This window comes from Bemisia tabaci, chromosome 9 (genome assembly GCF_918797505.1).
Source record: "Bemisia tabaci chromosome 9, PGI_BMITA_v3".
NCBI classification, from domain to species: Eukaryota; Metazoa; Arthropoda; class Insecta; order Hemiptera; family Aleyrodidae; genus Bemisia; species Bemisia tabaci.
Genome location: NC_092801.1, coordinates 6,465,605 through 6,493,055, shown reverse-complemented (window position 1 = coordinate 6,493,055; position 27,451 = coordinate 6,465,605). Strand labels below are relative to the sequence as shown.

The following is a 27,451-nucleotide window of genomic DNA, read 5'->3' as shown; positions in this document are numbered from 1 at the left end:
GTTTGGATTCGATCGACCATGAATCGATCGAAAAATAAGCTTCCTTATTTCTCATTCTAGGGGCTTTTGCTTTAGGTTACTGTCCAGGTTCAGTAGATGGCGCCAAAGAAGCATGGCTACACGATCGGCGTGGACGTAGGGACGGGAAGCGTACGGGCCGCCCTTATGACCCTTCAGGGCGACTTCATCAAAGGCGCTGTTAAGGAAATTGGGACCTGGCGCCCGCGCGGTTTCCCGGACTTTTATCAACAGTCCAGCACCGATGTATGGCAAGCGGTCTGCAATGCCGTTCGGGTAATCACCTGAATCATGATTTTCCAAAGTGTTTCGTCCCTGTACGAGGAAGTATCACATGCTTTATTTCTGTGATGTATGAATGAGAGCGCAGTTGGGTTGGTAATTCGTAGGTAGATACGTTCTTGGACCGCGTTAAACAGAAAGAAACGAAGCCACATCAGCTATTGCCAAATTTGATCGGGCAATTTAATTTTTTGCGTGAAAACGGTTGTGCGGATTTTTGTGCAAATTTCAATGAATTTTCTCCATAATACAAAGCAAATTCTTTAAAATTTTCAAAGGAATCTGCACAAACGTCCTCTCGTAAAAAATCAAATTTCCTTGTTAAATTTGGCAATAGCTGATGTAGCTTGGTTCATTTCTGTTTAACGCGGTCCATTTAAAGGTGCTTTTGTATGGGTCATTAACACCTCAGTGAGAGATCAAAATAGTGCATGCAGAATTTAAAAAATGTAAGAAGTATGGGTTACAAAGGGTTACAAAAAAAATACGTAGGTGTCGGTGTACTACAGTCATATTAGGTGCATTTAGTCATCCATGAATAAAAAATGAACAATTTCAATCTAAAAAAATCGTCGATTTTCCGTAAAGAATCTTAAAAAATCGATATAAACGATCGATATATCGACTCGTCCACATCAAAACTCGATTTTGCGTGTAAAAATACGTAGAACCGGTGTGTATAACATGTGTGAACAACGATAAGAACCCCGTAGACACATCAATTCAACAAGAAAATAGCGAAGAAGAAGGCCGGAGTTTGATCCCTTTGCCCCCCCCCCCCCCCCCATGACTCGAAAACAGTTCCTATACTCATCTTGAAATTTTTTCCTGAGTTTTCTGTTATTATAAGCTTCCACTTAAACCTTGGTTCGATGGTCGAATTGAATACCGAAAAAGGGGCGAAATTTTGGGAGGCTCTTGTTTTATACATAGGTAATTTTTACCTCCTTTAGTTCTTGAGAAAAAAATTTTAGCTGCAAAAAAGAATTCTGCAACTATCAACTTGAGGCCTCTGAATACATACAGACCTGACGTTCCTTTCTATCCCGCAGGATATCACTTACACAATTGACGTAAAGATGGTGAAAGGAATCGGTTTTGATGGAACATGTTCCCTTGTTGTTCTTGACAAAAAATCGAACCCCCTATCGGTCAGTCCCAACGGTGAGTTTTATAATTTTAGCATAACATGTATGAATATACATATGTACCTTGGTAAAAGTGTAATGGGCAACTAGACAAAGTAAAAATTTAAGCATTGATATATATTTTTCTCCTTTAAAATTGTACATAAAACACGATTTGCGCAACAAACATTTCTGTGATCAACTCCCCACTAAGATATTAACGTATTTATTTAGCATTGGAGACGAAAAATTTGAATTTTCCGCTCACAAAAAAACTAGAGTCTACTTGTATGAGAATCACATCGCGCACTTTAGCAGTTTTGACATATGTACTTCGCAATCAGCAGTGTTTCATCCCCACCCTGTCTCATTCAAAGTGTAAACAGTAGCTGAGCCGCAGTGCTGATGTTGAGGTTGTCTTATTGTCATACTGCAGAGACTGCCGTAATGTAAGGGTGCCACACACGGGAGGGATGAGGCGCCCAAAAGTGAGGCTCTGCTGCGCGCGCACATCACATGTTTGGATTGTAATTTCGCGGCAGATTCGAACCCAAGGGGCGAGTTCCATAATACATTCTTCTCAAATGCACAGTATTAAAGTAAAAAAAGCCCTGAGTTTTAATCACGATTACTTTAATTAAATTTAACCTCTCGTAAATCCATACGTAAACAGGGTTTCCTTCTCCGTAAATTTTAACAGTTTTATAGTGAGTTTAGTGATTAAAATTTACAATTTTTAGGAGATTTTTTAAAGTTCTTACTACAAGGGAATGTCTTGGCGAAGATTCTTTACTTTAACTCGCTTGCTCTTAACTTTCACATGGATGAAGCTGGCAGAACTTTTCGTGGAAGGGAGGGGGAGGATACGCTCCCAGGTCGCTCCCTCAAAAAAAGAAGAAAAACCGCAACAATGATGCTGTGGGATGTTTCTTTTGTGGGGGGGGGGGGGGGGGGGAGCCTCTCGAGAAGGACTGGGCAGTGGGCTCCTCTGATGCCAGCTTTGCTCTCTCTCTCTGATATTTTGGTACCCTGCTACGAAATTTCTTTTCCATTTTACTGTTAGCCTTTCATCCTTACTGCTACACGAATTGTTAATTTGAGAGAATATAAGATTGAAGGAAATTCATTTGTGAGCTGTCTGGAAAAGAGAATTGGACGTATTTATGCTACAAGGAAATATGTGCAAATGAGTGAAAGCAAAAAGATTAGTGTAGCTTGTGAGCCCTATGCACATAGATCCTCTTGATTCGATTTATTTTCGCATAATTCTTCTCAGCATAAATACGTTCAATTTTATTTTAGCACTTTCTCGTCTCTTTTCTAAATCCTTAAGCTTCAAAAATCTCAAACAATATTTCCTCGATAAAAGCAATAGGTACCTGCACCCGCTATAATTATGATTATAGGCATAAGTCTATTGCTATAGCGTACCTACATTTAGAAACACATAGGTACCTACCTCAATTACTAAGTTTAATAATGTATGTGTCTCCTGAGTATCTTTGCAGAAAAACACCATTGTTACTGTCTGAAATTTTTACAGGATATTCTTTCTGTCTTGAAGAGAAATCAACGGAAATTAAAAGAGAAAACTGGGATCATTTCTCCTTAGAAAAAATAAACATGTTGGAAAATGACTAACGTCTTGAATCCAAAATGCATGTTTTTGGACTTAGGCCATCAGTGTGCTCAAGAAGCAGTATTCTGATTAAGTGATGATTAAAGTATTAATGGCAATATTTGTTGAATTCGTAATTTGTATGAATTATTACATTTTGAATTTTTTACTTAGAAAAATCTTTGACTCGGTTTGTTTTGTCCTCCACGGTAGCTTCTGATTCATTTTTGGACCTTTGAGTATAAATTAAGTGTTTGTAAAGCACTGATTGGCCTAAAACATATTATTTTAACGAAAGTATTAGCAAACCCCCAGAGTTTGCTTTAACACATTTCAATATAATCGCAAAAAGAAGGATATAAGCCTGACAAATAATGTAATTCTTCAAAATGCAGACATTATTTTACTCTAAAAAAGTAGACATAAATCCAATGAATAAAAGCTTAATACTGTGCATTTGAGAAGAATGTATTATGGAACTCGCCCCTTGGGTTCGAATCTGCCGCGAAATTACAATCCAAACATGCGACGTGCGCGCGCAGCAGAGCCTCACTTTTGGGCGCCTCATCCCTCCCGTGTGTGGCACCCCGTAATGTAACGTTCAAAGTGCGATTTAACTCAAATGGATTTTTTTTTCTCTCTTTTTTTTCTTTTCTCTTCTTTTTTTTTAAATGAGCGGAAAGTTAGAATTTATGCGTTGGGGAAAAAATGTTAAAATCTTGATTACGAGTTGCTTCCAGTAAACTTTGTTATGCAAATCGTATTTTACGTGAAATATTGACGATAACAATATCCCAATACTTGAATTAGTACCTTGTCCAGTGGTTTATACATCTATTGTCGGGCAGGTGCGAGGCAAAGCGTAAAGTATCTTTAAACATTGAAGGCGCTCCGAGCCGAGATGGTTCTTTCTGACGTGGATACTCGCAAGTCGCGTGCAACTCTGCCGTGCTAGCGAAGAGAGCAGCAAATGCAAAAATGAAGTTTTGAGAAAACGGGCTCAGAAACTTCTGACAAGAACATTTTATTGAAAGAAGCCTCCGTTCTTTGTCAAATTGCCACTAATCGTCCGGAAGACTCCTAGAAATCGAGTGGATGATTCAAAATCGACTGATTTTATTTCCATTACATAAAAAGGGTATTTTTCATTTTCATGCTAGGTTATTGTTAGGCAAGACAGCCGTAAGTGCTACCTTCTGCATGCTTTCGTGGTTGCGTTTAGGACGCACAACAAACACATTTGCAGGTTAGAAATTGGCAGAAGAGGGCGGCCCTTTACTGGAAAGCACTGTTTTCATTGGCTCTCATGCACTTACGGCTGTCTTGAAAAAAACTATGTCATTTTTTGTGCACTTACGGCTTTTTCATACGTCTCGTTTTCATTAAATTAGGATGAATTTTACTGTTTTAGTTGTCTCAGTAATTTCATCTAAAAGAGTTCAGACGAATTTTGAAGAAAACTCGATTTCGAAAATTTTGCACTTACGGCTCTCTTTGCTATCACGGCAGAACTTGCTACTGATTGCCAGGGTTGGGTATCAAGGCTGCCGTACCAAGGAAGAACGCCGTATGAACATTCAAGAGTTGCCATATTTCCTTCGGAAAAATGTTTATTTCTGAGGAAAGGTATACATATTTTCCCCTAAAATTTTCAGGACTTTTTGGTGGAATTGCGAGGAAAACTGTATGAAAAATTGGAAGAAAAATATTCATAAATTTACTAGGAAATTCGTGTTTTATAAATGGAAATTTGGCAACGCCTGAAGGTTTATACGGCGTTCTTCCTCGGCACGGCAGAATGGCCAAAGTGCAAAACCACGTATTTCCGCGGACATACTAGCGGGACGGAGTTTGCAAAGTCCCGACGTTTCAAACTCCCTCTCGTACACTGAAAAACAAATCTCGGTGTATTTACTAAGAAAAGGGTAAAATTACCAAGAATTCAGGGTTCTATTTGATCCCAGTTTTTTCTGGGTAAAATTACCATTTATGGAATTGGTAATTTTACCAAGAAATCTCGGTAAAATTATTGAAGATTCTCGGTAATTTTACTGGACCTTAATAAAAACGCCAATACTTTTTATCGACTGTGGTAGAATTACCGAGATAAAATGGCAAAATTACCGGGAGTTGATTACCAATAAAAGTGGTATTCTTACCTGGAAAAAACAGTAAAAATACCGGGTTTTGGGTAAGCGTACCAGTCTGTCTTGGTAAAATTACCAATAATTGGTAAAAAAAGTGAGACGGTAAAGGTACCAACGGACCTTCGTAAAAACGCCGAGAATTTTTTTTCAGTGTGCTTTATTTTCTCCTTGGAAAACTGATCAACCTAAGTTCTTCAAAACTTCCTTAATTTTTCATCTTTGTCACCAGAATTTATTTTACATGAATGAAATTCAAGCTATAAGGTTGCCTTGCTTTTCTTCGAGAAATTGAAAGGGGAGCGGAGATTTTGAAACATCGCAATCATGATAGATGGATCGCATTTGGCCAAAAGAAACCAGCGCAATTACAGCGTTTTCAAAATTGTGCAACTTCTTTTTTTCTTTTAAAAATACAACATATATGTACACTATTGTACAGTATTAAAATTTACACAATAATTTTCCTTTAATTAACAATTTTTTTGCTGAGGGAAAAAACCGTTTTGCTATTCTAACGTGCTACGGAAAAACACCGTATGAACCTTCAGGCGTTGCCGAATTTCCTTAGGAAAATCGAGCATTTTCGGGGAAATTTGTGAATATTTTTTCTCCAATTTTTCAGATAACTTTGTTTGCAATTTTACCTGCAGCTCCTGAAAATTTGAAGGCGAAATATTCCTAGCTTTCCTCAAAAATAAGCATTTTATCGAAGGAAATTTTGCAACTCTCGAACGTTCATACGGCGTTTTCCTTAGCACGGCAGTATTCTGGGAGGTTTTTTTTGAAGATAATAATTATGAGTAAAGAAGCAACACTGTACCTAATCGCGCTGGTCCTTTTTTTAAATGCGATCCAGATGGTGTCGCACTAACGCCTTGTCTCCACGGGACGTTTCACGGGATTTTGCCCAAGTTAAAATCGCAGGAATGAAACTTCTGGACCATATTCCAGTTGAAAAACACAACAAAATGTCTTCTTCTTATTTTTAGGTCGTTCCTGTGACTCCTTAATGACTCTTAGTTGGTACTGTGATTAGTATTAACTAACTCAATATTTCTCCCAACCTCGCAAATGAGATTTTTCCCTGGGACAAATCCCATGAAACGTCCCGTGGAGACAAGACCTTAGGCCACCGATATTATTCCCTCGTGTCTCATTTACGTCGCACAGTGTAGGGAGTCAATTGCAAAGGTCGGACATGAAATGGGCCTGTTGCAAACTTTTGCTAGAGCAGAATGAAGAGTTGTTTCCTATAGATTGTGCCTCAAAAATCACGATGAGCGCATCGGCAAAGTCTGAAATGCACCCATAAATTCACAATCTGCGAGAGAAATTTGCGTTATTTTGAGCTTCCCGCTTCAAAAACGATACTACTGCACAGGTGAACATTTTGTTAGAGGAGTCGCTCCATCGTCGGCAATATTCATCATGGCCGACGCTTGCGCAGTTCCTCGCGTAATTCGAGGAGAGCTCAAGGTCAATTTAGGCGGGCGAGGAAAATATGGACGTAAACGCCGATTGTTATCTGGTTTAATCCTGTTCAGGTGTTATCTCGTCCCATCACACGTGTTTTGGCGGACTGGCGTCGGCCATGATGAGTATTGCCGCCAAAGGAACGACTCCTCTAACAAAATGTTCACCTGTACTGTAGTATCGTTTTCGAAGCGGGAAGCTCAAAAAACCGCAAATTTCTTACACAGATTGTGAAGTTATGAGTGCATTTCAGACTTTGCCGATGCGCTCATCGTGATTTTTGAGGCATTTTCTGTGAGAAACAACTCTTAGTTTTGCTCTAGCAAAAGTTTGCAACAGGCCCATTTTGGACTAAAACTGAAAATGTTGATGTTTTTTCGTCTTATTTTGAATGGACCACTAGACAAGGTACGAATTTCAGCATTCTGTTACATGTTTCGTAACTAAAATTTCACGTAAAACACGATGCGCACATAGAAAATTACCAAAATTAACTCCTTACGAAGATATTTGATGATTCTTGATGCGTGAATTCAACCACCCGCTCATGAAAACTCAATGCTCTACGTGATTCACATCGCGCGCTAAAACGTTATCATGACAGTCTCTGCGATGTAAAAGTCTGGCAACCGCGATCTTGACGCTTTGGCTCAGCTATAGCAAATTGCTAATAGTTTGAACAACACATGATGGGATATGAACACTGCTCGATTTAGAGGCTCGCAGAAACCGTTGTAGTGCGCGATTTGACTCGCGTAGAGCTTTGAGTTTCTTGTGAGCGGGCAGTTCGAATTCCTTGTAGCCAATGTGAAATAAAAACGTTAATATCTTTGTTAGGAGTTGGTTTCAGTAATTTCCGTTGTGTGAATCGTGTTCTACGTGAAATTCTGATTAAGAAACATGTATCAGATTGCTTAAATTCGTACCTTGTCTAGTGGTCCATTATAAAGGGTGCATTCAGAAGATAATTTCACGAGGAAACCAAATGAGCTATTTTTAAAATCTCAAAGTTTTGTATAAACGGAGTTATAAGCTTTTAAAAGTTCCAAATTTTGTCCGAGCTTCCTTATTGACTCGATCCCCTGTGCGTCGTTCGATTAGACTTTTCATGCAATTTTTCGATTTCGACATGCATCGTAGGTGAACCGGATCAGAACATAATCCTGTGGATGGACCACAGAGCGGTGGGCGAGACAGAGCTCATCAACAAACTGCACCACGCTGTCCTCCAGACCCTCGGGGGGAAGATGTCCCCCGAAATGGCCACCCCGAAACTCATGTGGTTGAAGAGGCAGATGTTCGTCAAGTGTTGGACGCAGGCCGGCCATTTCTTCGAGTTGCCAGACTTCCTCACTTGGAGAGCCACCGGAGCTTTTTCTAGGTCGGTTTTTGATAATGATGTTAACAGATCTCTAGAACTTGCGTCAGTCAATTTTACAGAAAATCAGTAGCATTATTCAAGTAATACCTCACCACTTTGGGTCCTTCCATAAATGGACCGCATTAAAAAAGAAAGGAACCGAGCAACATCAGCTATTGCGAAATTTAATCGGGCAATTTAATTTCATACATGAAAACGGCTGTGCGGATTTTGGAGCAACACAACAATGTGAACCAAATTTCTTAAAATTTCCAAGGAATCCGCACAAAGGTTCTCTCGTAAAAAATTAAAGTGCCCAGTTAAATTTGGATGTGGCTTGGTTCCTTTCTGTTAAACGCGGTCCAAATTACGTCTCACCCATCCATGGGAGGGGAAGGGGGGGTCCTGAAAGTAAGTAATATGTATGTGACAAAGGAGGAGAGACAGGTCAAAAAGTCGGGGAAATGGGTGACGTAATTTACGGTCGACTCCTTTGGAGGATGATTCGCTAGTCGAGGGATTAATTGATAATTTCTGGACTATAATTTTTTTAGTGGGTCAATTTCCTGAATTTTTAAACATTCTCAGCCAATATGACACAAAATTAACACATCTGGGCTTTGGTATAATTATTTACTTTTTCTCCCACCTGAGAGCGCGTTTTTGCCTGACTGTGTTACATCCATCACATCTGTTAGGAGCCTGAGAGCTATTATTTTCAGCAGAATTAGTGGCATCATCGTGCTTTTTACAAAATTTAACTCGGAGACATTCGATTGACCTTTAAAATTTGCCTACTCTACAAGGGGCCTCACCGTCTTTATCCTCCATTGTTAATTATATGAGGGGCTTGGAGGACAAGGCGCATTAAGTGCAGTTTTTGAAAAAATTGAGATATTAATGATTTCAAGTAATGCTAGTCTTAATGCATACGCTGTGAAAAATTAGCTCCCTAATCCAATTTTTAAGCATCAAAAAGTCAGTTTTTTTCCTCCGCCATAAAGATTCATGTAATTTCGAAACTTCAAACACGACTCTCTCGAAATAGCAAAAACTGCGCTTGTGGACCTTGTTCTCCATGCCTATCATATACACCTTGTTTTCCTCTAGAAGCAGGGCCGGATTAAGGGGGTGGTAACATGGGCCGCGGCCCATGGCGGCAAATCTATAGGGGGCGGGAAATTTTGAAATTTGTTTAAATGTAGGTATAGAAACTTCGAATTTAGAAATAAAATTACAAACTAGAAAAGGCAAAAAAATCTCTAATTTTCTGAGAGTATAGTGATTTCTACTTTTGTCATCTTTCAGTGATACAAGAGACAGCACCTTTAATTAGTCGAGGTAAGAGAGAAACCAAACACACAATTTGGCCTGGAACGGCGCGACTTATTTCCTGAGAGTTAAAGTATAGTAATTTCTAATTTGTTCGTCTTTCGGTGGTACGAGAGACATCACCTTTCATTAGTCAAGTTAAGAGAGAAACCAAACACGTAATTTGGCCTGGAGCTGCGCCGCGCAGAGAGAGACGATGACGAGGACTTGAGATGAAAAGGAGAGGCCCTCGGCGCGGCGATCGGCATGTAACACATATTAGCCCCTACATGACTGCACAAATACTTCACGCATTGCGGCAAACAGTGCGATCAGCGTGAAACGCATAGCGCCAACAAGACTGTCGGAATACTTCACGCATTGCGCCAAACACGGTGCGGTCTGCGCGGCGCGGCGACGGAAGTTAAAATCATTAATCCACATTTATGTTTGTTCTTTCATAATTTTTTTGTTCATTACTTATGAATGGAAGGCCTTGTCCACACAGAGATAGGTTTACGAGACTTAACTTTCGCGCAAAGTTCCGTGAACTTTTGCTGGTAATGTTGACAGGGCTTTCCCAAAAAATGTGTTCAATACAAATAAACGCGTCTTAGGCCGCACTATTTTGTTCTAAGTAAGATCAGAATGTAGTGCCACCATTCATCATTTCCTGCCACGGGAAATATTTCTGCCAAGTTTTCATTTTAAAATTAAGCTAATTAATGAGTTTAAGACTGATGGCTCCCGTCACTTTGATGGTAATGGAGATGTTGCATGTGTGAGGAATGTGCAATTTGACCGTTGATTCTTTTGTAAAAGTTCGCGAGAAACACGATGGTGCCACTGGTTTTCTCTGAAATCAACTCTCAAGCTCAAAAAAAGCTCTCAAATTGAGGCCAAAATGGAGGGGATATCCCACGCTATGCCATGAGAGTCCACCTCTACATCAAGACAAACTCTCCGTGCGAAGATAGAGAGCAAGTACATAGCAGTGATGCCGTGTTTTCAATGTTTGAGTCCCCAAATAAAGTGGCAGCCCTGTCAATGTATTTGCTCCCTATCTTTGCATGGAGAGTTTGTCTTGATGGAGAGGTGGACTCTCAGGATAGCGTGGGATATCCCCTCCATTTTGGCCTCGACTTGAGAGCTTTTTTTGAGCTTGGGAGTTGATTTCAGAGGAAACCAGTGGCACCATCGTATTTCTCGCGAACTTTCTCTTAAGAATCAACAGTCAAATCGCAATTAAATTCCTCACACATGCAACATCTCCATTGGTTCGGGAATATTCGGTTGTCTATCGAGATCTTTATACCGTCGACGTGTCCTTCCTGCTGATTCCAGATCTTCGTGCACAATGACTTGTGCTTGGACTTATCAGATAGACGCCAATGAGAAGAAAGGGTGGAATATCGACTTTTTCAGGCAACTTGGACTTGAGGATCTTGCCGAAAATAATTGGGAGAAAATAGGTAGGAACTAAAATTTATATACAACATGCCACTTGGCCGTATTCATGCTAAAAGGAACGATGTGCACCAGTGGCGTGGCGTGAATTGTGATATATCGATCGTTACGCCATTTAAACCTATGGTAAAGAATCGATTTTTAAGGTGTTCGCTGCGAACACCCTGTTTATCGATCCTTTTCCATAGGTTTAAATGGCGTAACAATCGATACATCGCAACTCACGCTACGCCACTGATGTGCACAGGGTTTGCGTGCAACACAGTTCCTTCCCGGTACACTGAAAAAAAAGTGGAAGTGGGATTGACCATAATGGTATAGTAAAAAAAAATATGGTGATAAAAAGCCAAATAATGGTCGATTTAAGCATCTAGATGAAAGTGAGAATCATACTCGATATAAAAATTACCATACCCGGATTGTAAATATCAGTTAGGTGTGTCTGTCCATCGTTTAGGTATTTCTCACCATCAGCTGGGTATTTTTTACCATACGATGAGTTAAAAGTATGGAATAACATGGTAACACTTGCGTTTGATATCCGTAGGCATCTGTATGCGACTGGTCATGGTGTTGGTAGGTTAAATTTACCATACTGGTATAGTCAGCGTGGTGAGAGCTCCCGCTTGACTGCGCTGCGGTCTGTGGTCCGCCATTTTTCGTTTGTCTGTTTGTCAGTTATAAATTTATCACGTTGAGGGTCGGAGTCCGTGGCTGTGTTTTATTGATCCATATTAATCCATGTGAATCCACGCGTAATTTGCCCAAATTTGTGTTCGAATTGTCCCTAAAGCTACCGTCTTCTCTTCGAATCTATCTATATTGATCTGCCACATACATTTTCTGAGATTTTTTCGTTATTCGTATCGACCAATTTCTGGAGGTTAGGAGTTGCTACAATGAATCTGGCTTGATCGAAGGAATCCTGAAAATTTGAAAACCTTCGCAAAGTTGTTCTGCAATCCAGTGAATATCGGTTCTGTGTAAAGTCATTTCGAAAACATAAAAGTGCGGAAGTAATTTGAAAATAATCGACTAGAAGTGATTTTTGAATACTTCGTTCGTAGGTATATCTATATTCTTGTTAAAATTTTCGAAGCTCAACATACTCAGATGAAGAGACAAATGTGCGTGGGATTGATGTTTAACTGTAACTTTAAGCAAAATTTGGCAGCTTCTGCCCCACCGTGAACCGTGCGATTGGATTTTCATGTAGTGTCTTTTTGTGGGTATATTTTGAACTATCTATTTATTATATGCAATTAAATTTTCCGTGGATCTGATTTAGTCTGTAAATGATACCTTAACGCGAATAACAAGTATGGTTTTGGTATCATTTACTTGAAATCAGTGAAGCAATTATCTGCTATTTCTCGTTGAAACTGTCTTTAACTGCCATTGATTGTGTATGTAACGGAATTTCTAAAAGTAAGATGTAAGTAAAATATCCACGACTTTCATCGAAAGCATTTAATAATATAAGATGAGTGGATTTTAGAATCTACAAGGTTTGTCGCAGCATCTGGATGCTTGAAATTACCATACTAGTCAGTCGGGAACGCCACACTGGCACTGTGTCGCATAGTGTCAGCCGTATCGTGTTATTTACCATACCAGTATATTGGTAACTATGCTGCAGCTTCACTGTGTAAAAAATCAAGTAGACAGTATGGTAAATAACACCCAAACTCTGGTAAATCCCACCGATTATTTTTTTCAGTGTAGCAGAGATCGTGATGAATAGCGATTTTATCGGTTGCTTATCGCGATTATATCGGTGGCAATATATCGAGATATTATCGCATTAAAAATCGCGATACATGGCGATTAAATTGCTACAAATCGCAATTTTTGGCTCGATAAATCGTGGTCAATTTTTGTCGGTGAAATCTAGAGTACCTGTATGGCGAGAGTATGGACAGATCGCTTCATGGAGGGCTTAGGGCCCAAAAGTGCAGCCACCCTTCTAACCAACTTCTAACACACAAAATTTCACTGGCAGTCTGCAGGTTCCAATTCTAACCAAGATGGCCAAGAATGTACAGAAATGAGCGTTCTTCAGCAAAATTGAGTAAATTTATGCAAAACCTGAGTCAAACACGTGCTTAATAAACGACGGTTCGTAACAATAGTAATAGTAAATCGTTCTGGATAGTTGAAATTCATAGGTTGGCTGCATTTCTGGGCCCTAACTTTATTCGCAGAAGCATCGGTGAAGGCCTGATGGATTTTCGGAGTTTCATATCTGTCCATACTCTCCATAGAGAAAAAAAAGGAGGTGTTTGCATTTCGGGCATCTTGGAATTTTTTGATGACTTGATGATGTAGGTGGGTACAGCGTGGAGGGGACGTCGCTGTACCCAGCTGTACCCACCTACGTCATCAAGTCATCAAAAAATTCCAAGATGCCCGAAATGCAAACACCTCCTTTTTTTCTCTATGCATACTCTCGCTATACAGGTACTCTAGTAAAATCGAGATTAAATCGCCATTTATCGCGATTTTTATTTCGAAAGTATCGGGAAAAATTGTCGGGCGATGAAGACGCGATTTTATCGCGATGAGATCGCGGATAATCACTCAGATGTTGATGATCCTGGCGATTTATCGCCGATAACCGAATACCGATATCGATACCGCCGATACCGATCTTCAGCGTGGTCGGGATTCGGGATCTGAAGAGATACAGTATGACCGAGCTCATTTTGATACTATACTCGTGTGGGGTCGGCAACCCCCCCCCCCCAAAAAAAAGCGCCACTTAATCGTTTGCAGCTTCTGTAATTTGAAGAGAAAAATGCAAAAATTATACGCAAGAATTTTGTTACTTACACATTGATCATGGTCAATCTTGTGCGAGTAAAGTGTGAGGAAAGGATGGTTTTTTAACCATCTCTCCAGCTGATTTTGTTAACCCAAGACCAAGACCAAGATGTTGTACCGTCTGTTTTTTTTTGGCACCAATGTCCCAGGGGAATGGTCAGACAATAAACATACTGTCCTCTTCTTTTCGTGATACTCACGCCAAATGAAGTATAAATTCGTCGACTTAATTGTATGGCTGTATCTCAATTTTAACGTTTCAAAATGTCCACGCACACTTCATTCCCAGAGGGAACACAATTGTATTGATTAATTGAAATTGTCTTCATCATTACAATTTTAACATTTTGTAATCATCCTGGAAACTTTCAATTGTTTTTTTTTTCCTGAAAAGAAAAAAAAAAACGAAGTATACGCAGTCGTTCTAAAGAGTCGCAACTGAGAGACGAACCGAACGCAACCATTGAATTGGACTGCATTTTGCAATTATTAGGAATTACGATCTCTGGCTAATTTTAGAAACAACATAAGCGCCAATAGTTTCCCTGTGAACATAAGTGTTTTTACAGATATGCTAAAAATTGTAGTTCCTAATTGCGATGTGCGGCTCAGCTACATTTCTCCGATGAACTGTAATGCACACAATTCTTTCTCTACAGGTTCTGAAATTTTAGCGCCGGGTGAGCCTTGCGGCAAAGGCTTAACCAAACAAGCTGCCTCCGAGATGGGCTTGTTGGAAGGGATACCAGTTGCCACCTCGACCATCGATGGAAATGCGGGAGCCATCGGAATGATCTGTGTCAAAGAAAAGATCGATGCAGCATCACTCTCGTTAGACTCTGTGCTGTGTAAGTCATTCTTAGAGTACACTTCAGCAACTTTTGCCTTCATTTCTCAAAAGAGACAACGTGGAGCACTCAGGGCCGGATTAAGGGGGTCGCCTCATGAGCCGCGGCCCATGGCGGCAAATCTAAGGGGCGGCAAAAATTTGCAATTTTTTAAGTGTAGGAATAAAAAAAATTGGATTTAGACAAAAAAAATTACTAATGAGAAAAGGCGAAAAAATCTCTCATTTACTGAGAGTATAGTAATTTCTAATTTTGTCGTCTCTTGGTGTTACGGGAGACAGCACCTTCAATAAGTCGAGTTAAGAGAGAGACCAAACGCGCAATTTGGCCTGGAACGGCGCCGATCGGCATGTAACACATATTAGCGCCTACAAGACTGCACGAATACTTCTCGCATTGCATCAAACACAGTGCGGTCATTGCGGTCAGCGTGAAACGGATAGCGCCTACAAGACTGCGTGAATACTTCACGCACTGCGCCAAACTGCGCCAAACACAGTGCGGTCAGCGTGAAACGCATAGCGCCTACAAGACTGTGTGAATACTTCACGCATTGCGTCCAACACAGACTGTTCAGCAGCGGTCGGCGTGAAACGCATGGCGCCTACAAGACTGTCTGAATACTTCACGTTTTGCGCCAAACATGGACGGCTTTGTCCACACAGAGATAGGTTTACGAAACTTAACTTTCGCGCAAAGTTCCGTGAACTTTTGCTAGTTGTGTTGACGGGGCTTTCCCAAAAAATGTGTTCAACACGAGTAAATGCGTCTTATGCACCCCTACCCCGCTGGCACGTTCAGAAGGGGGGAGCAAATACATTGACAGGGCTGCCACTTCATTTGGGGACTCCAAAACTGAAAACACGGCAACCCTGCTAATGTATTTGCTCCCTATCTTTGCATGGAGAGTTCGTTTTTATGTAGAGGTGGACTCTCAGCATAGCGTGGGATATCCCCTCCATTTTGGCCTCAACTTGAGAGCTTTTTTGAGCTTGATAGTTGATTTCAGAGAAAACCAGTGGCACCATCGTGTTTCTCGCGAACTTTTACACAAGAATCAATGGTCAAATCGCAAATTCCTCACACATGCAACATCTCCATTGAGCGCTAACTCGTGAGCCGTGGGCATGTGACAAGAGCGTTGTGGACAGGGCTCATGAGTTGAAGAGTCCCGCCACCGATCTGGCGCTTTTACATTCCCATTCATTCTTATGGCTCTCAACTAACGAGCACACCCCATATTTTCACTTGCACAAAGTTCCATTTAGCATAAATACGTCCTTGTTACACACAGTTCGGGCCACATTTTCAGTGTTTTCTATCTTGCCTATCGGGAAATTTTGCAGGTTTGGTCTCCGGGACTTCGAACTGCCACTTGTTCAGCACAGATCGAGCTGTGTACGTGCACGGGCTCTGGGGTCCGTTTTACAACGCGGTGGTGCCCGGCATGTACGTCAACGAAGGCGGACAGTCAGCAAGCGGATCTCTCTTGGATTTCATCATAGAGACCCACGAGGCCTACCCCGAAATAAGGGCCAAACTCACGTCCGTCACGTAGGTCCATTATTCTTGAACGTTGATGGGGGCGCATTAATCAGGGGAGTGATTTTTTTCAAGCTGATGTGATTTTCGACGGAGAACATATTCCAGTATCACGAAGATCACTGCAAAATAGTATAAATGGACTGCATTTTGCAATTTGGAACTATAAATTCTGGCCCGGTTTAAAAACAACGTATGTGCCATTAGTTTCCCTATGCACCTACGTGTTTTTTCAAATGAGACAGAATTTATAGCTCCAAATTGCAAAATGCAGTCCAAATCAGATATGGTAGATGCTCCGCAGCCCGCGACAAGATATCGACGGTGAAACTACTAAACCACGTATCTCGGTTTGCGACGTCGCAGACTTCCTGTCATACTTTATTTTTTAAATGAAAAACTATTTAACGTCCAGTCTTGAAAATTTCCGTCATTTTTCCTCTTCGTGCGGAGAAAATTCTGTGAAAATTTCAAGGAATGATATTGATTTGGTCTACTTCAAAAAAATAAAATGTGAGCGGAGATTTTTAAACACCGCAAACGAGTTACGTGGTTTGGTAGTTTCACCGTCGATATACAATAAAAAACAATTTAGAAAGCGGGTGGCAAAGCTAGAAGTTCACACACACTGGAAAAAAAAAAACAGATTGGATCTAGAGTCCAGACTCTTGAAAACATTGACAAGAAAAAATACTCTTGATTCAATCAGATTTTTGCTTGGATCAAAAGGAAATCCGCTCAAATTAAGAGGCTTGGTTCTTTATTTGGACTGCGTTAAGCAGAAAGGAACCAAGCCACATCAGCTGTTGCCAAATTTAATAGAGCAATTTAATTTTTTATTAGAGAACGTTTTGGCGGATTCCTTTGACATTTTTGAGGGATTTGCTTCGTACTACGCAGGAAATTCACTGAAATTTGCAGAAAAATCCGCAAAACCATTATTGGGTAAAAAATTAAATTGCCCAATTAAATATGGCAATAGCTGATGTGGCTTGGTTCCTTTCTGTTTAACGCGGTCCATTTAAGCAAAAATCCGATTGAATCAAGAGTATTTTTTCTTGTCGATGTTTTTTAGAGTCTGGACTCTAGATCCAATGTGTGTTTTTTTTTCCAGTGCACAAGACCAAAACGTTTCGGCTGAAAATTCAGCCAACCTCAGTTGGATAAATTTTGGGCCAATTTTGGAGATTTTGTTACTGAAACTTCAGTTATGCTCAAACGTCATGTATTCCTCGAGTTAAAAAAAGTATAAAAGAGGGGTATTGGTAAGGGCCATTGCATTGCTGCCGTGCCATTGGAGAACGCTGTATGAACATTCGAGAGTTGCCAAACTTCCTTCGATAAAATGTTTATTTTTGAGGCATGTTATGTATAATTTTCCTTGGTATTTTCAGGAACTTTATTTGAAATTGCGGACGAAATTATATGAAAAATTAGGAGAAAAATATTCATATCTAAACTTGGAGTTTCGTGTTCTATCGAAGGAAATTTTCCATCTTATGAAGGTTCATACGGGGTTTTTTCTTATTAGCTCGGTAGATTGTGGGATCCACCCTGAATTTTCGCAGCTTTTCATTCAAAGCCTATGTTTTAGAGGATCATGATTCGGTCATTTTTGGTTTCTTACCAGGTCTAATACTGGCCTAAAAATGGGTCCGACGGCCAATTTTGGAGATTTGGTTACTGGAACTTTAGTTATGCTCGAGCGTTAAGTATTCTTCGAGTTAAAAAGTCGCTTTTTTCGTCCAAATCGGCCTTCAGACCCATGTTTAGGAAGTATTCTTCGAGTTAAAAAGTCGCTTTTTTCGTCCAAATCGGCCTTCAGACCCATGTTTAGGCCAGTACTAGTCATGGCAAAAGGCCGAAAATGACCAAATCATTATGTATTTTATAAAAAAATTGACTTTCAAAAAATCGTAGGTTGAGGAAATTCAGGCACGATAGGCCCAAAAAAGGCCCTTAACGACACTACCTCTTTTTAAATAAAAAGAAATGAGCAACGCTAAAACTTAAACTTCAATAAAAATTACGGATTCTCCGAGCCATCGTGGACCCCCTCCCCAACCTACACACACACGAAAAATAAATATTTGTTATCATTAATATAAACTATTCGAAGGATTCAGACTTTCAGCGATTCTACCTTTTTCTATTTCACTCTAGAGGTTGCCAGATTGCGTGATAAATATGAATATGTTACAAGAATTTGATTTGAGAAAAGTGCTAAAAAAGCAACTTATCTGGCAACAATAGAGTCCGGGAGGGACGAAAAGCTGCCTTCCTGGAAAACCCATGATTTAGCCGGAAATGTCATTAAAACAATTGATTCCGTTTGAAGCATCAATTATGTACTAGGGGAAAGCTATTTTAAAATAATAATTGTAAATGGACAAAGATGTTACAGAAAAGGAAAAAGGAAAGGGAAAGGAAATGAAATGAGGATATAATTACTAATATGCAATCATAGAGAATAAAACAATAACATCAGAGAAATTTATATGCGATGAAAGTATAAGAGAAAAACACGAGTGGGCTCATTGCAATTCGGAACTCGAACTATACAATCGTTGAGCAGTTTTTAGACCCCTACGCCACCGATAATCTTCTTAAGAGGTAAAGATGAACTTTTGCTACTTCAGCAAGTCAAATCGCGGAAGGAGATCCATGGATGGTCTTTTTCCGCCACCCGATGGGATGACGATCCAGTCAAATGCGTTTTTGAAGAAATGATCGATCCCCATCATCGCTTCATCTCCACACATCTATTCATGTGCAAATGATGACACGCTCCGGCAACAAGGTTCTGTGACCAAATAATGTTTTCCTCCAGAGTCTCGAAAATGTATACATCTTATTGTTAGTGATCAAATGTCCAAACACTAAAAAAAATGGCTCGCGGAGCGAGCCGAATGTCATTCGCGTAGCGAGTTATCGGGGGTCCAGGGGGCGCAGCCCCTTGGCTGGCCGTTCTTGGCTAGCCGTTCTGGACGCGCAAAGCGCGTCCAGAACGGCTAGTAAAAAAAAATTTACTAATTTCAAATAATTTTTAACTTGCAGGAATTTGCTTTTTTCGAATATTTACGACTACCTCAACAATCTCGTTGATAAGATAGCGCAGAAAAGGCAAATCCCTGTCGATGAGTTGACTCAGAATATTCACGTCTGGCCTGATTTCCATGGCAACAGATCCCCGGAGGCGGACCCCTCACTTAGGGGAATGGTGAGTCACACTATGAACTAATTCGAGTGTCACTCCAAAATGACATTTTTATTGCTGTAAGTAGAGACCGCATCATGGAGTAACTGCAATTTCTTCAGAAGCGACGGCCGATGAATAACTTTTTAAACGAGGGAGTAAAAACTCATACATTTTGGAAAGCCAATGGAGATGTTGCATGTGTGAGGAATTTGCGATTTGACTACTGATTCTCATGTAAAAGTTCGCGAGAAACACGATGGTGCCACTGGTTTTCTCTGAAATCAACTCCTAAGCTCAAAAAAAAGCTCTCAAGTTGAGGCCAAAATGGAGGGGATATCTCACGCTATCCTGAGAGTCCACTTCTACATCAAAACAAACTCTCCATGCAAAGACATGGAACAAATACATTAGCAGTGATGCCGTGTTTTCAGTTTTAGGGTCCTTAAATAAAGTGGCAGCCCTGTCAATGTATTTGCTCCCTACCTTTGCATAGAGAGTATGTCTTGATGTAGAGGTGGACTCAACAGTCACATCGCGATTAAATTCCTCACACATGCAACATCTCCATTCGAGTGTCATTCCAAAATGAAATTTTTATTGCTGTAAGTAGAGATCGCATCATGGAATAACTGAAATTTCTTCAGAAACAACGGCCGATTCAATTATGATTTTAACGGTCCATGCTACGAATGAGGTGTAACTCAGATTCGGGAGAAAAGTAAAAAAAAAAAAAAAAAAAAAAAAAAAAAAAAAAAAAAAAAAAAAAAAAAAAAAAAAAAACAAGGCCCGGATACATCTCTCCTATCTTCGGCTGTGCTACTCACCTAGCTCATGAGGCACCACTACAATAAAGACAAACGAAACTGACGCGACGCAATGCAGCGTGAAAGCATAGGAAAGGACGCGCATTGATGACGGCGCAGAGATACAACTATTCGTACTTGATGGATGTCCGTGTTGCATCTGAGAAATTGAAGGCGCGATAGCGCGAGGCGTGAACTCGTGATGCTTATTGCTCCTTTGTATGCTGCCAATGAGGTGTCGCACAGTGGATCGAGTCAATTAGAGAGGTCGGACATGACATTTTTGACTGAAACTGCAAATTCTGATGTCTATTTCGTCACATTTTAAATTTCAAGGGGTGCTTCTGGAAGAAAATTTCAGGAGAAAACCAATGGAATCACTGTTAGAACCTCAAAGTTTCGTATAAACGGAGTTCTAAGCGTTTAAAGTTTCCAAATTTTTTCCGATCTCTCCCATTGACTCAATCCACTTTTTGTCGGTCAGATTCGGGCGAAAAGGTAAAAAACGAGACCCGATTTCATCTCTCCTATTTTCAGCTGTGTTTACACACATTTTTTTTTCAATTTGGTGTATGATTCTGCATGATATTGCATACAGCTTATCATACTTTAATTTTTCTTTAGAAAACTAGTCAATTTAATTGCTTGAAAACTTCCTTGATGTTTCTTCTTTATTAGCCGAATGCTCTGTAGGAAAAATCGATTTCCAGGCAGAATCAAAACCATTTTGACCACTTTAAATGACTCCTGGTCTTCCATATGTATTTTTTTTTTTTTTTAATCGCAATATTCTGAAAATGTCGCAACGCATTAAATATATTGCAGCATCTATACCTTAATCTACCCAAAATATTTGGTTTAGAATGTAAGTACGGTTAGATCGACTGATTCTAAGTTGCGCGAGTATAAGAGGACTAGGTAAGATTGGCAGAGTCAAGAAGCCCCTTCAATTTTTGTGATACTGTACCGAGACAGTAGAGGACGAATAATTGCATACCTAGCGCCGTAAGTCTCGGAAATGATAGTGTAATATTGTGTAGGATTCGCTAAACGTCTTATGAGTTTGTAAGTGACAGATTCTTGAATTTAGGCTCAATTTTAGCTTCTTTCCTTTGTGACAATTTTTGAAATTATTCTACATATATTCGTTGGTGAATTTTTGCGATCGAATGATACGTTCTCATATCTCAATTTATTGACGACTGTTGAATTAACAAACATATTTTAAGGTTGTCAATACTGCTGTGATAAGGCGGATATTTTGAAACACGGCAATACCGTGCTAAGGGAAAACGCCGTATGAGCCTTCAGGCGTTGCCAACTTTCCTTTAATAAATAACGAATTTTCCGGGAAAATTTGTAAACGTTTTCCCTCTAATTTTTCAGAGAATTTTGATCGCGATTTCACATTAAATTCCTGAAAATCCCAAGGAAAAATATCCATAGTTTTTCTTAAAAACAAACAATTTTATGGAAGGAAATTTGGCAACTCTCGAATGTTCATACGGCGTTCTTCCTTTGTACGGCAGTGTTGAGGTACGTGATTTTGACTGTGACCATCGGTATTATTCCTGAAAGCATAATGTCCAAAAGACAGAGGAGGGAGGAAATACGCATTCCTAAAATTGTTGATACAATAGCTCTTTTTAAAACTAATAGTCCTGATTTCACCGGGAAAAACTTATCATTCCATATTCGATTATTAAATAGTTAAAGATGTGTGCAAAGAAATGTCCATGTTGCTCATTCTCTCTCGTACAAGTGTAACCAAGTACGTAAATTAAGTTCCAATTTTTGAGAAGGAGTTGTTAAGTTTAAAACATTTCAATCAGTGTACATTTTTGGCTGTATCATCTTGCAGCTACTTTCCTGAAAATACTCTAGAAGACCTTGCTATACGCATAGCACAACAATTCTTACCTTCCATTTCGCTATCTACTACAACATTTTTACGGTTTAAAAAACCATTCATTGAGACTAATTGCATTAACCTTTGTATATAATTATGAGTGTAATTGACGGGCTTGGAGGACAAGGCGCATACAAACGGTTTTTGAAAAAATTGAAATATTAATTATTTCAAGTAAAACTAGTCTTAATGCATATTCTTTGATAAATTCGCTGCCAAATTCCAATTTTTAAACATCAAAAAGTCAATTGGAAACTTCTGTCCGTCACAAGGATCCATGTAACTTCGAAACTTCAAACTAGAATATCTAGAAATAGCAAAAACTGCACGTATGCGCTTTGTCCTCAAAGCCGCTAAATTATAGTGTATAATTATTCCATATTTTTCTTTTTCGGCAGGTCTGCGGTCTCAACATGTCCAGCTCGGAGGAAGATTTAGCTATTTTGTACTTGGCAACTCTACAATCCCTAGCAGTAAGTAGTTTATCGTATGGCGATAATCGAAACAAAATAACTTCTATGATATAATGACGTTTTGAAATCTCGGGTGTGTTTTTATTTAGTTATTATTGAAGAGAACTATTTTTGCCACCGAAAAGCCAATTAGCACAATGATTTGAAACAAGTGGGCTATGGCCCCTGACGCAGCCCAACCCAACCCCTAGAGAGCGCTTCTCGCTCTCTTAGACCTGCCTCGACAAAAGAACGACCAAAAGAAAAAGAGAAGATTTTCATACCCGACCCAAGTAGCAGTGATTGCGATTAATAACAATTTTATCGATTGATTATCGCGATTATATCGGTGGCAATTTCTCGCAATATTATCGAATAAAAAATTGCTATTTATGGCGATTAAATTGCTATGCATCGCAATTTTTTGTTCCATAAAATCGCGATCAATTTTCGTCGATAAAATCGAGATTAAATCGCCATTTATCGCGATTTTTGTTGCGATAATATCGCGATAAATTGCCGGGCGATAAAATCGCGATTTTATTGCAACAAGATCGAGGATAATCGCTCAGATGTTGGTGATCTTAGCTATTTTATCGCCGACAAAATCGCAAGAAATCGCGATTTTTCCGTTGAAAAATGCTACTTGGGGACTCTAATTTGTCCAATCTCCCTGTGGCCGGGAGCAATTGGACCAACAAGAGTAGTATGGAAAAAATCGTCATTTATTTCAAACTTCACGCCAAGACTCAAACGAAACGCAACTAACGGAACGGTCGCTTTTGAATAGTCTGTAGCAAAGGACCGTCCCTTCAATTCACTTACTTACTTTACCCTGCTGACAGACCAAGCTTCAACATTTCCCGCTTTGTTCAATGTTGGGCCCCCTTTCTAAGCTCCCTGATTTACTCTTATATATAAAAAAAAAAACCTGGGTACTATTTCTAAAATCTGATTACAGTGGGCTCATCTAGGGCAATCACCTGTCGATAACCGTAAATATCATGGCAATAGGCCCAGTAGAACGCTCAAAGTTACATTGTAAATTTAATGTTAAATGTTACATAGCCCAAGGCCTTGTCTCCACGGGATGTTTTCATGGGATTTGTCCCAAGTTCGAATCGCAGGAATGAAACTTCTGGTATTTTTCCCAGTTACCGTCTCCACGGGACGGGGCTCTTACAGTCCTGCGACTAGTTTGCGCGGGAAGATAAATTAGTTAAAGTCGAGTATTTAACCGGGATTAAAATAATACTTACACTCAATTGACAATTAGACACATTATTTTACCTAAACAAACATAAACAATGTAGTAATGAATAAAATATCGCACAATTCGTTTTCACTTCTTCTTCTTCTCTCAGTGGGTCCTAGGGGTACAAGTACCATACTTGGTACTGGGAAGTTATTGAGTTAATCAATATTTTTCAACTTCGTAAGTGGAATTTTTGGCTGGGACAAATCTCGTGAAACTGCTCGTGGAGACGAGGCCTTATATATTGTATTTTGACGACAGTACGGAACTAGACACATCGTGGAGACGTTGCAAGCGGCCGGACACAAGAAACTGCGCCAGATAATCATTTGCGGTGGGATGCGGAAGAACAACTTATTCGTGCAAACCCACGCCAACGTGTTATCAATGCCTGTGTTGCGTCCAAGAAGAGAGGACTCCGTTCTCCTTGGTTCAGGGATGCTTGGGGCGCGCGCCGCCGGGGTCTACGATAATCTGAGGGACGCAATGGAAAGCATGGCAGGCACCGCCTTCATCACAGAACCCTACATCAAAAGCAAGTAAGACATTTACACTACACTTTGCAATGGAGATGTTGCATTTGTGAGGAATTTGCGATTTGACTGTTGATTCATATGTGAAAGTTCGCGAGAAACACGATGGTGCTACTGGTTTTTTCTGAAATCAACTCCCAAGCTCAAAAAAAGCTCTCAAGTTGAGGCCAAAATGGAGGGCCCTCTACCCTGAGAGTCCACCTCTACATCAAAACAAACTCGCCATCATCAAAAGATAGGGAGCAAATACATTAGCATGGTTGCCGTATTTTCAGTTTTGGAGTCCCCAAATGAAGTGGCAGCCCTCTCAATGTATTTGCTCCCTATCTTTGCATGAAGAGTTTGTTTTGATGCACTCTCAGGGTAGGGCGGGATATCCCCTCCATTTTGGCCTCACTTTGAGAGCTTTTTAGAACTTAGGAGTTGATTTCAGAGAAAAGCAGTGGCACCATCGTGTTTCTCACGAACTTTTACATCATAATCAACAGTCAAATCGCAAATTCCTCACACATGCAACATCTCCATTAGCAACTAATATATCCGGCTCAGATTAGAGAACAACGTATGCGCCATTAGTTGCCCAATGCACTCAAGTGTTTTTACGGATGGCTCAGGAATTGAGAATCACCTACGTAGCAGCAGAAATTGAAAGGAAAAACCATGGGCCTGCAGTATACTGCCGTGCTAAGGGAGAACGCCTTATGATAATTTGAGAGTTGCCAAATTTCCTTCGAAAAAATTTTTATTTTTGAGGAAAGTTATGAATATTTTTCCGTCAAATTTTCAGAATCTTAATGTGAATTTGCGAACAAAATTACTTGAAAAATTGGGAGGAAAATGTTCATAAGTTTACCAGGAAATTCGCATTTTATCAAAGGAAATTTTGCAACGCCTGAAGGTTCATACGGCATTTTTCCTTGGCACGGCAGTGTAGACGGAGTATGAATTGAAGCACTTGCACTATGCACAATGTAATGCGCGCCCTCAAGTATTCGCATACGCAACAGGCCAGTGGCGCGGCGTGCTTTGCGATGTATCGATTGATCGGCCATTTAAACCTATGGAAAAGGATCGATAAACAGGATGTTCGCAGCGAACACATTCGTAATCGATTCTTTATCATAGGTTTAAATGGCATGACAATCGATATATCGTAATTCACGCTACCTCTGGTCGCCGAGATACTGTTTTACCGATAACTTACTAACTACGAGCCCTCTAAGGTGGGATTTAAAATGATAACTGTGATAAATATTTCCAGTGATGGGAAAATTGCAGACATTTTCAACAAACATATCACCAAGGTCTCGCCGTACACGGGGAAAAAAAACTCGTGAGTGGGACCCGAAGTTTAGGTCACATGGATCTCTGAAGTTTTCAGATTGAGCATCTGAACACTTTAGGTCTAGCTGCCGAAGTTCGGATCATACATCTGAAACTTCAGTTCTCACATCTGAAGTACTTCGGTTCTCACATCTGAAGTACTTCAGATGTAACAACTGAAGTTTCAGATGTATGATCCGAACTTCGGCAGCTGGACCTAAAGTGTTCAGATGGTCAATCTGAAAACTTCAGAGATCCATATGACCTAAACTTCGGGTCCCACGCATGAGTTTTTTTTCTCCGTGTATGTTCGAGTATACGAAGATGTGGCAGTCCGTGATTTCAAATGGTTGTAACGGACTTAGTCCATGAGCCGTCCATTTCCTGTCTTAAGCTGCAATTTATATCCTCAATTTTTTTTCTGTGACTAAAACTTGTGCCAATTTCTTGCAGCTACCACGACAGGAAATATAAAGTATTCTTGAAGATGCTTCAACATCAAAAAGGAGTATAGACAAATCATGGAAGGAGCGGCTTAACTGGTGAACGATACGCACATGGGAAACGGACACAGGATTAGGTACATCTTTTATAAAATGATGAGTAATTCGCATTTGTATCTTGTCACCCAATCTCGCTTGTGTGCATTACAAGACACATAATTTATTGTCAAAATTATAATCGATAATTTTTTGCTTTGAGTGAAAGTTTTTCATCCTTCACCCTCCGAAATATTCTAAACAGCGTGTAAATGACAAACCCGCGTATCAGAATCCAAAAATTGAATCTCATTCATGTTATCTGTACTCCACAAGCAAAAATGGACCGTGTTTAACAGAGAGGAACCAAGGCCACATCAGCTATTGCCAACTTTAACTGGGCAATTTAATTTTTGACATGGAAACGTTTGTGCGGATTTTCGTTCAAATCTCAGTGAATTTTCTCCATTGTACGAGGCAAATTCCTTAAAATTGTCAAAAGAATCCGCGCAAACGTTCTTTCGTAAACAATTAAATTGCCCGGTTAAATTTGGCAATGACCGATGTGGCTTGGTTCCTTTCTGTTAAGCGCGGTCCAAACGTCATATTGAAATTCGTTTCATTTTGACAAAAATGAGTGGAAAATTAAAGGAGGGCTTAGAGGACAAAGCGCATAGGTGCAGTTTTTGCCATTTCGAGAAACACGCGCTTGAAGCTTCGAAATTACATGGATCGTTAGGGTAGAAAAAAAGTTCAAACTGACTTAATGATGCTTAAAAATTGGAATTCGGGAGCGAATTTTTCACAGAATATGCATTAGGACAAATTTTACTTCAAATCTTTAACATGCCATTTTTTAAATAAAAAACTGCACTTATGCGCCTTGTTCCCCAAGCCCCTCAAAGGGGATCGCGATTTGACTTCCGCAGTTTAATACTCCCATTACTTCCTCGCCATTCCAGCGCTAGCGCATTTGAAATTATTTCGAGTCTTTTGACTTTTTAAAAGAGGGCTGGTCCAGGAATTATGCTCCAATAATACTCAATAAGTCACCACGTAATAAACCCACCTGGTACTTTAAGGATATTAAATACAAATAACACAAGGTTTAGTAACCCAGAGAGTAAGGTGATTCGATGGAGGCCATTTTTTTGTCCGAGCGACGTGCGATATATCGCATCAATTGGTTCCCATAATTTCAGCTACTTGTCATTTTTTTCGCATTTTGAGATCGCACTCCTGTTGTCATGAGACTTAAGAACTCATGTACCAAATTTGACAAAGAAATTCGACGTAATAAAGGCGTGTTTTTTTTTAGAGGGAGAATATCGCATTCGAGTGCAGTTTCGATATCAGTATCGAGTGCGATATTTTTCCTCTAAAAAAACCACACCTTTATTACATCGAATTTCTTTGTCAAATTTGGTACATGAGTTCTTAAGTCTCATGACAACAGAAGTGCGATCTCTAAATTTGAAGCAA

The 27,451-nt window shown here is 39.9% G+C and overlaps 2 protein-coding genes across 2 annotated transcripts in view; both read left to right on the top strand.

Moving 5' to 3' along the window:
- The window catches only part of LOC109033281 (FGGY carbohydrate kinase domain-containing protein), a 175,425-nt gene that overhangs the window by 2,144 nt on the left and 145,830 nt on the right, over positions 1-27,451 (top strand). The window lies entirely within an intron of this gene.
- LOC140225406 (FGGY carbohydrate kinase domain-containing protein-like) lies at positions 61-26,184 on the top strand. Its single transcript, XM_072304232.1, has 10 exons — positions 61-294; positions 1,353-1,464; positions 7,806-8,046; positions 10,681-10,808; positions 14,286-14,474; positions 15,821-16,028; positions 19,074-19,236; positions 22,326-22,400; positions 23,896-24,173; positions 25,944-26,184. Exons 1-10 carry the CDS (start codon positions 97-99, stop codon positions 26,002-26,004), a joined length of 1,653 nt encoding a protein of 550 aa, XP_072160333.1. The 5' UTR covers positions 61-96; the 3' UTR covers positions 26,005-26,184.

Excerpts from the sequence above, each read along its gene's own strand:
- LOC140225406 (XM_072304232.1), top strand. The coding sequence starts at position 97 with ATGGCGCCAAAGAAGCATGGCTACACGATCGGCGTGGACGTAGGGACG. Across the intron at positions 295-1,352 it reads CGGTCTGCAATGCCGTTCGG|GATATCACTTACACAATTGA; the intron begins GTAATCACCTGA and ends TCTATCCCGCAG. Across the intron at positions 24,174-25,943 it reads GAACCCTACATCAAAAGCAA|CTACCACGACAGGAAATATA; the intron begins GTAAGACATTTA and ends AATTTCTTGCAG.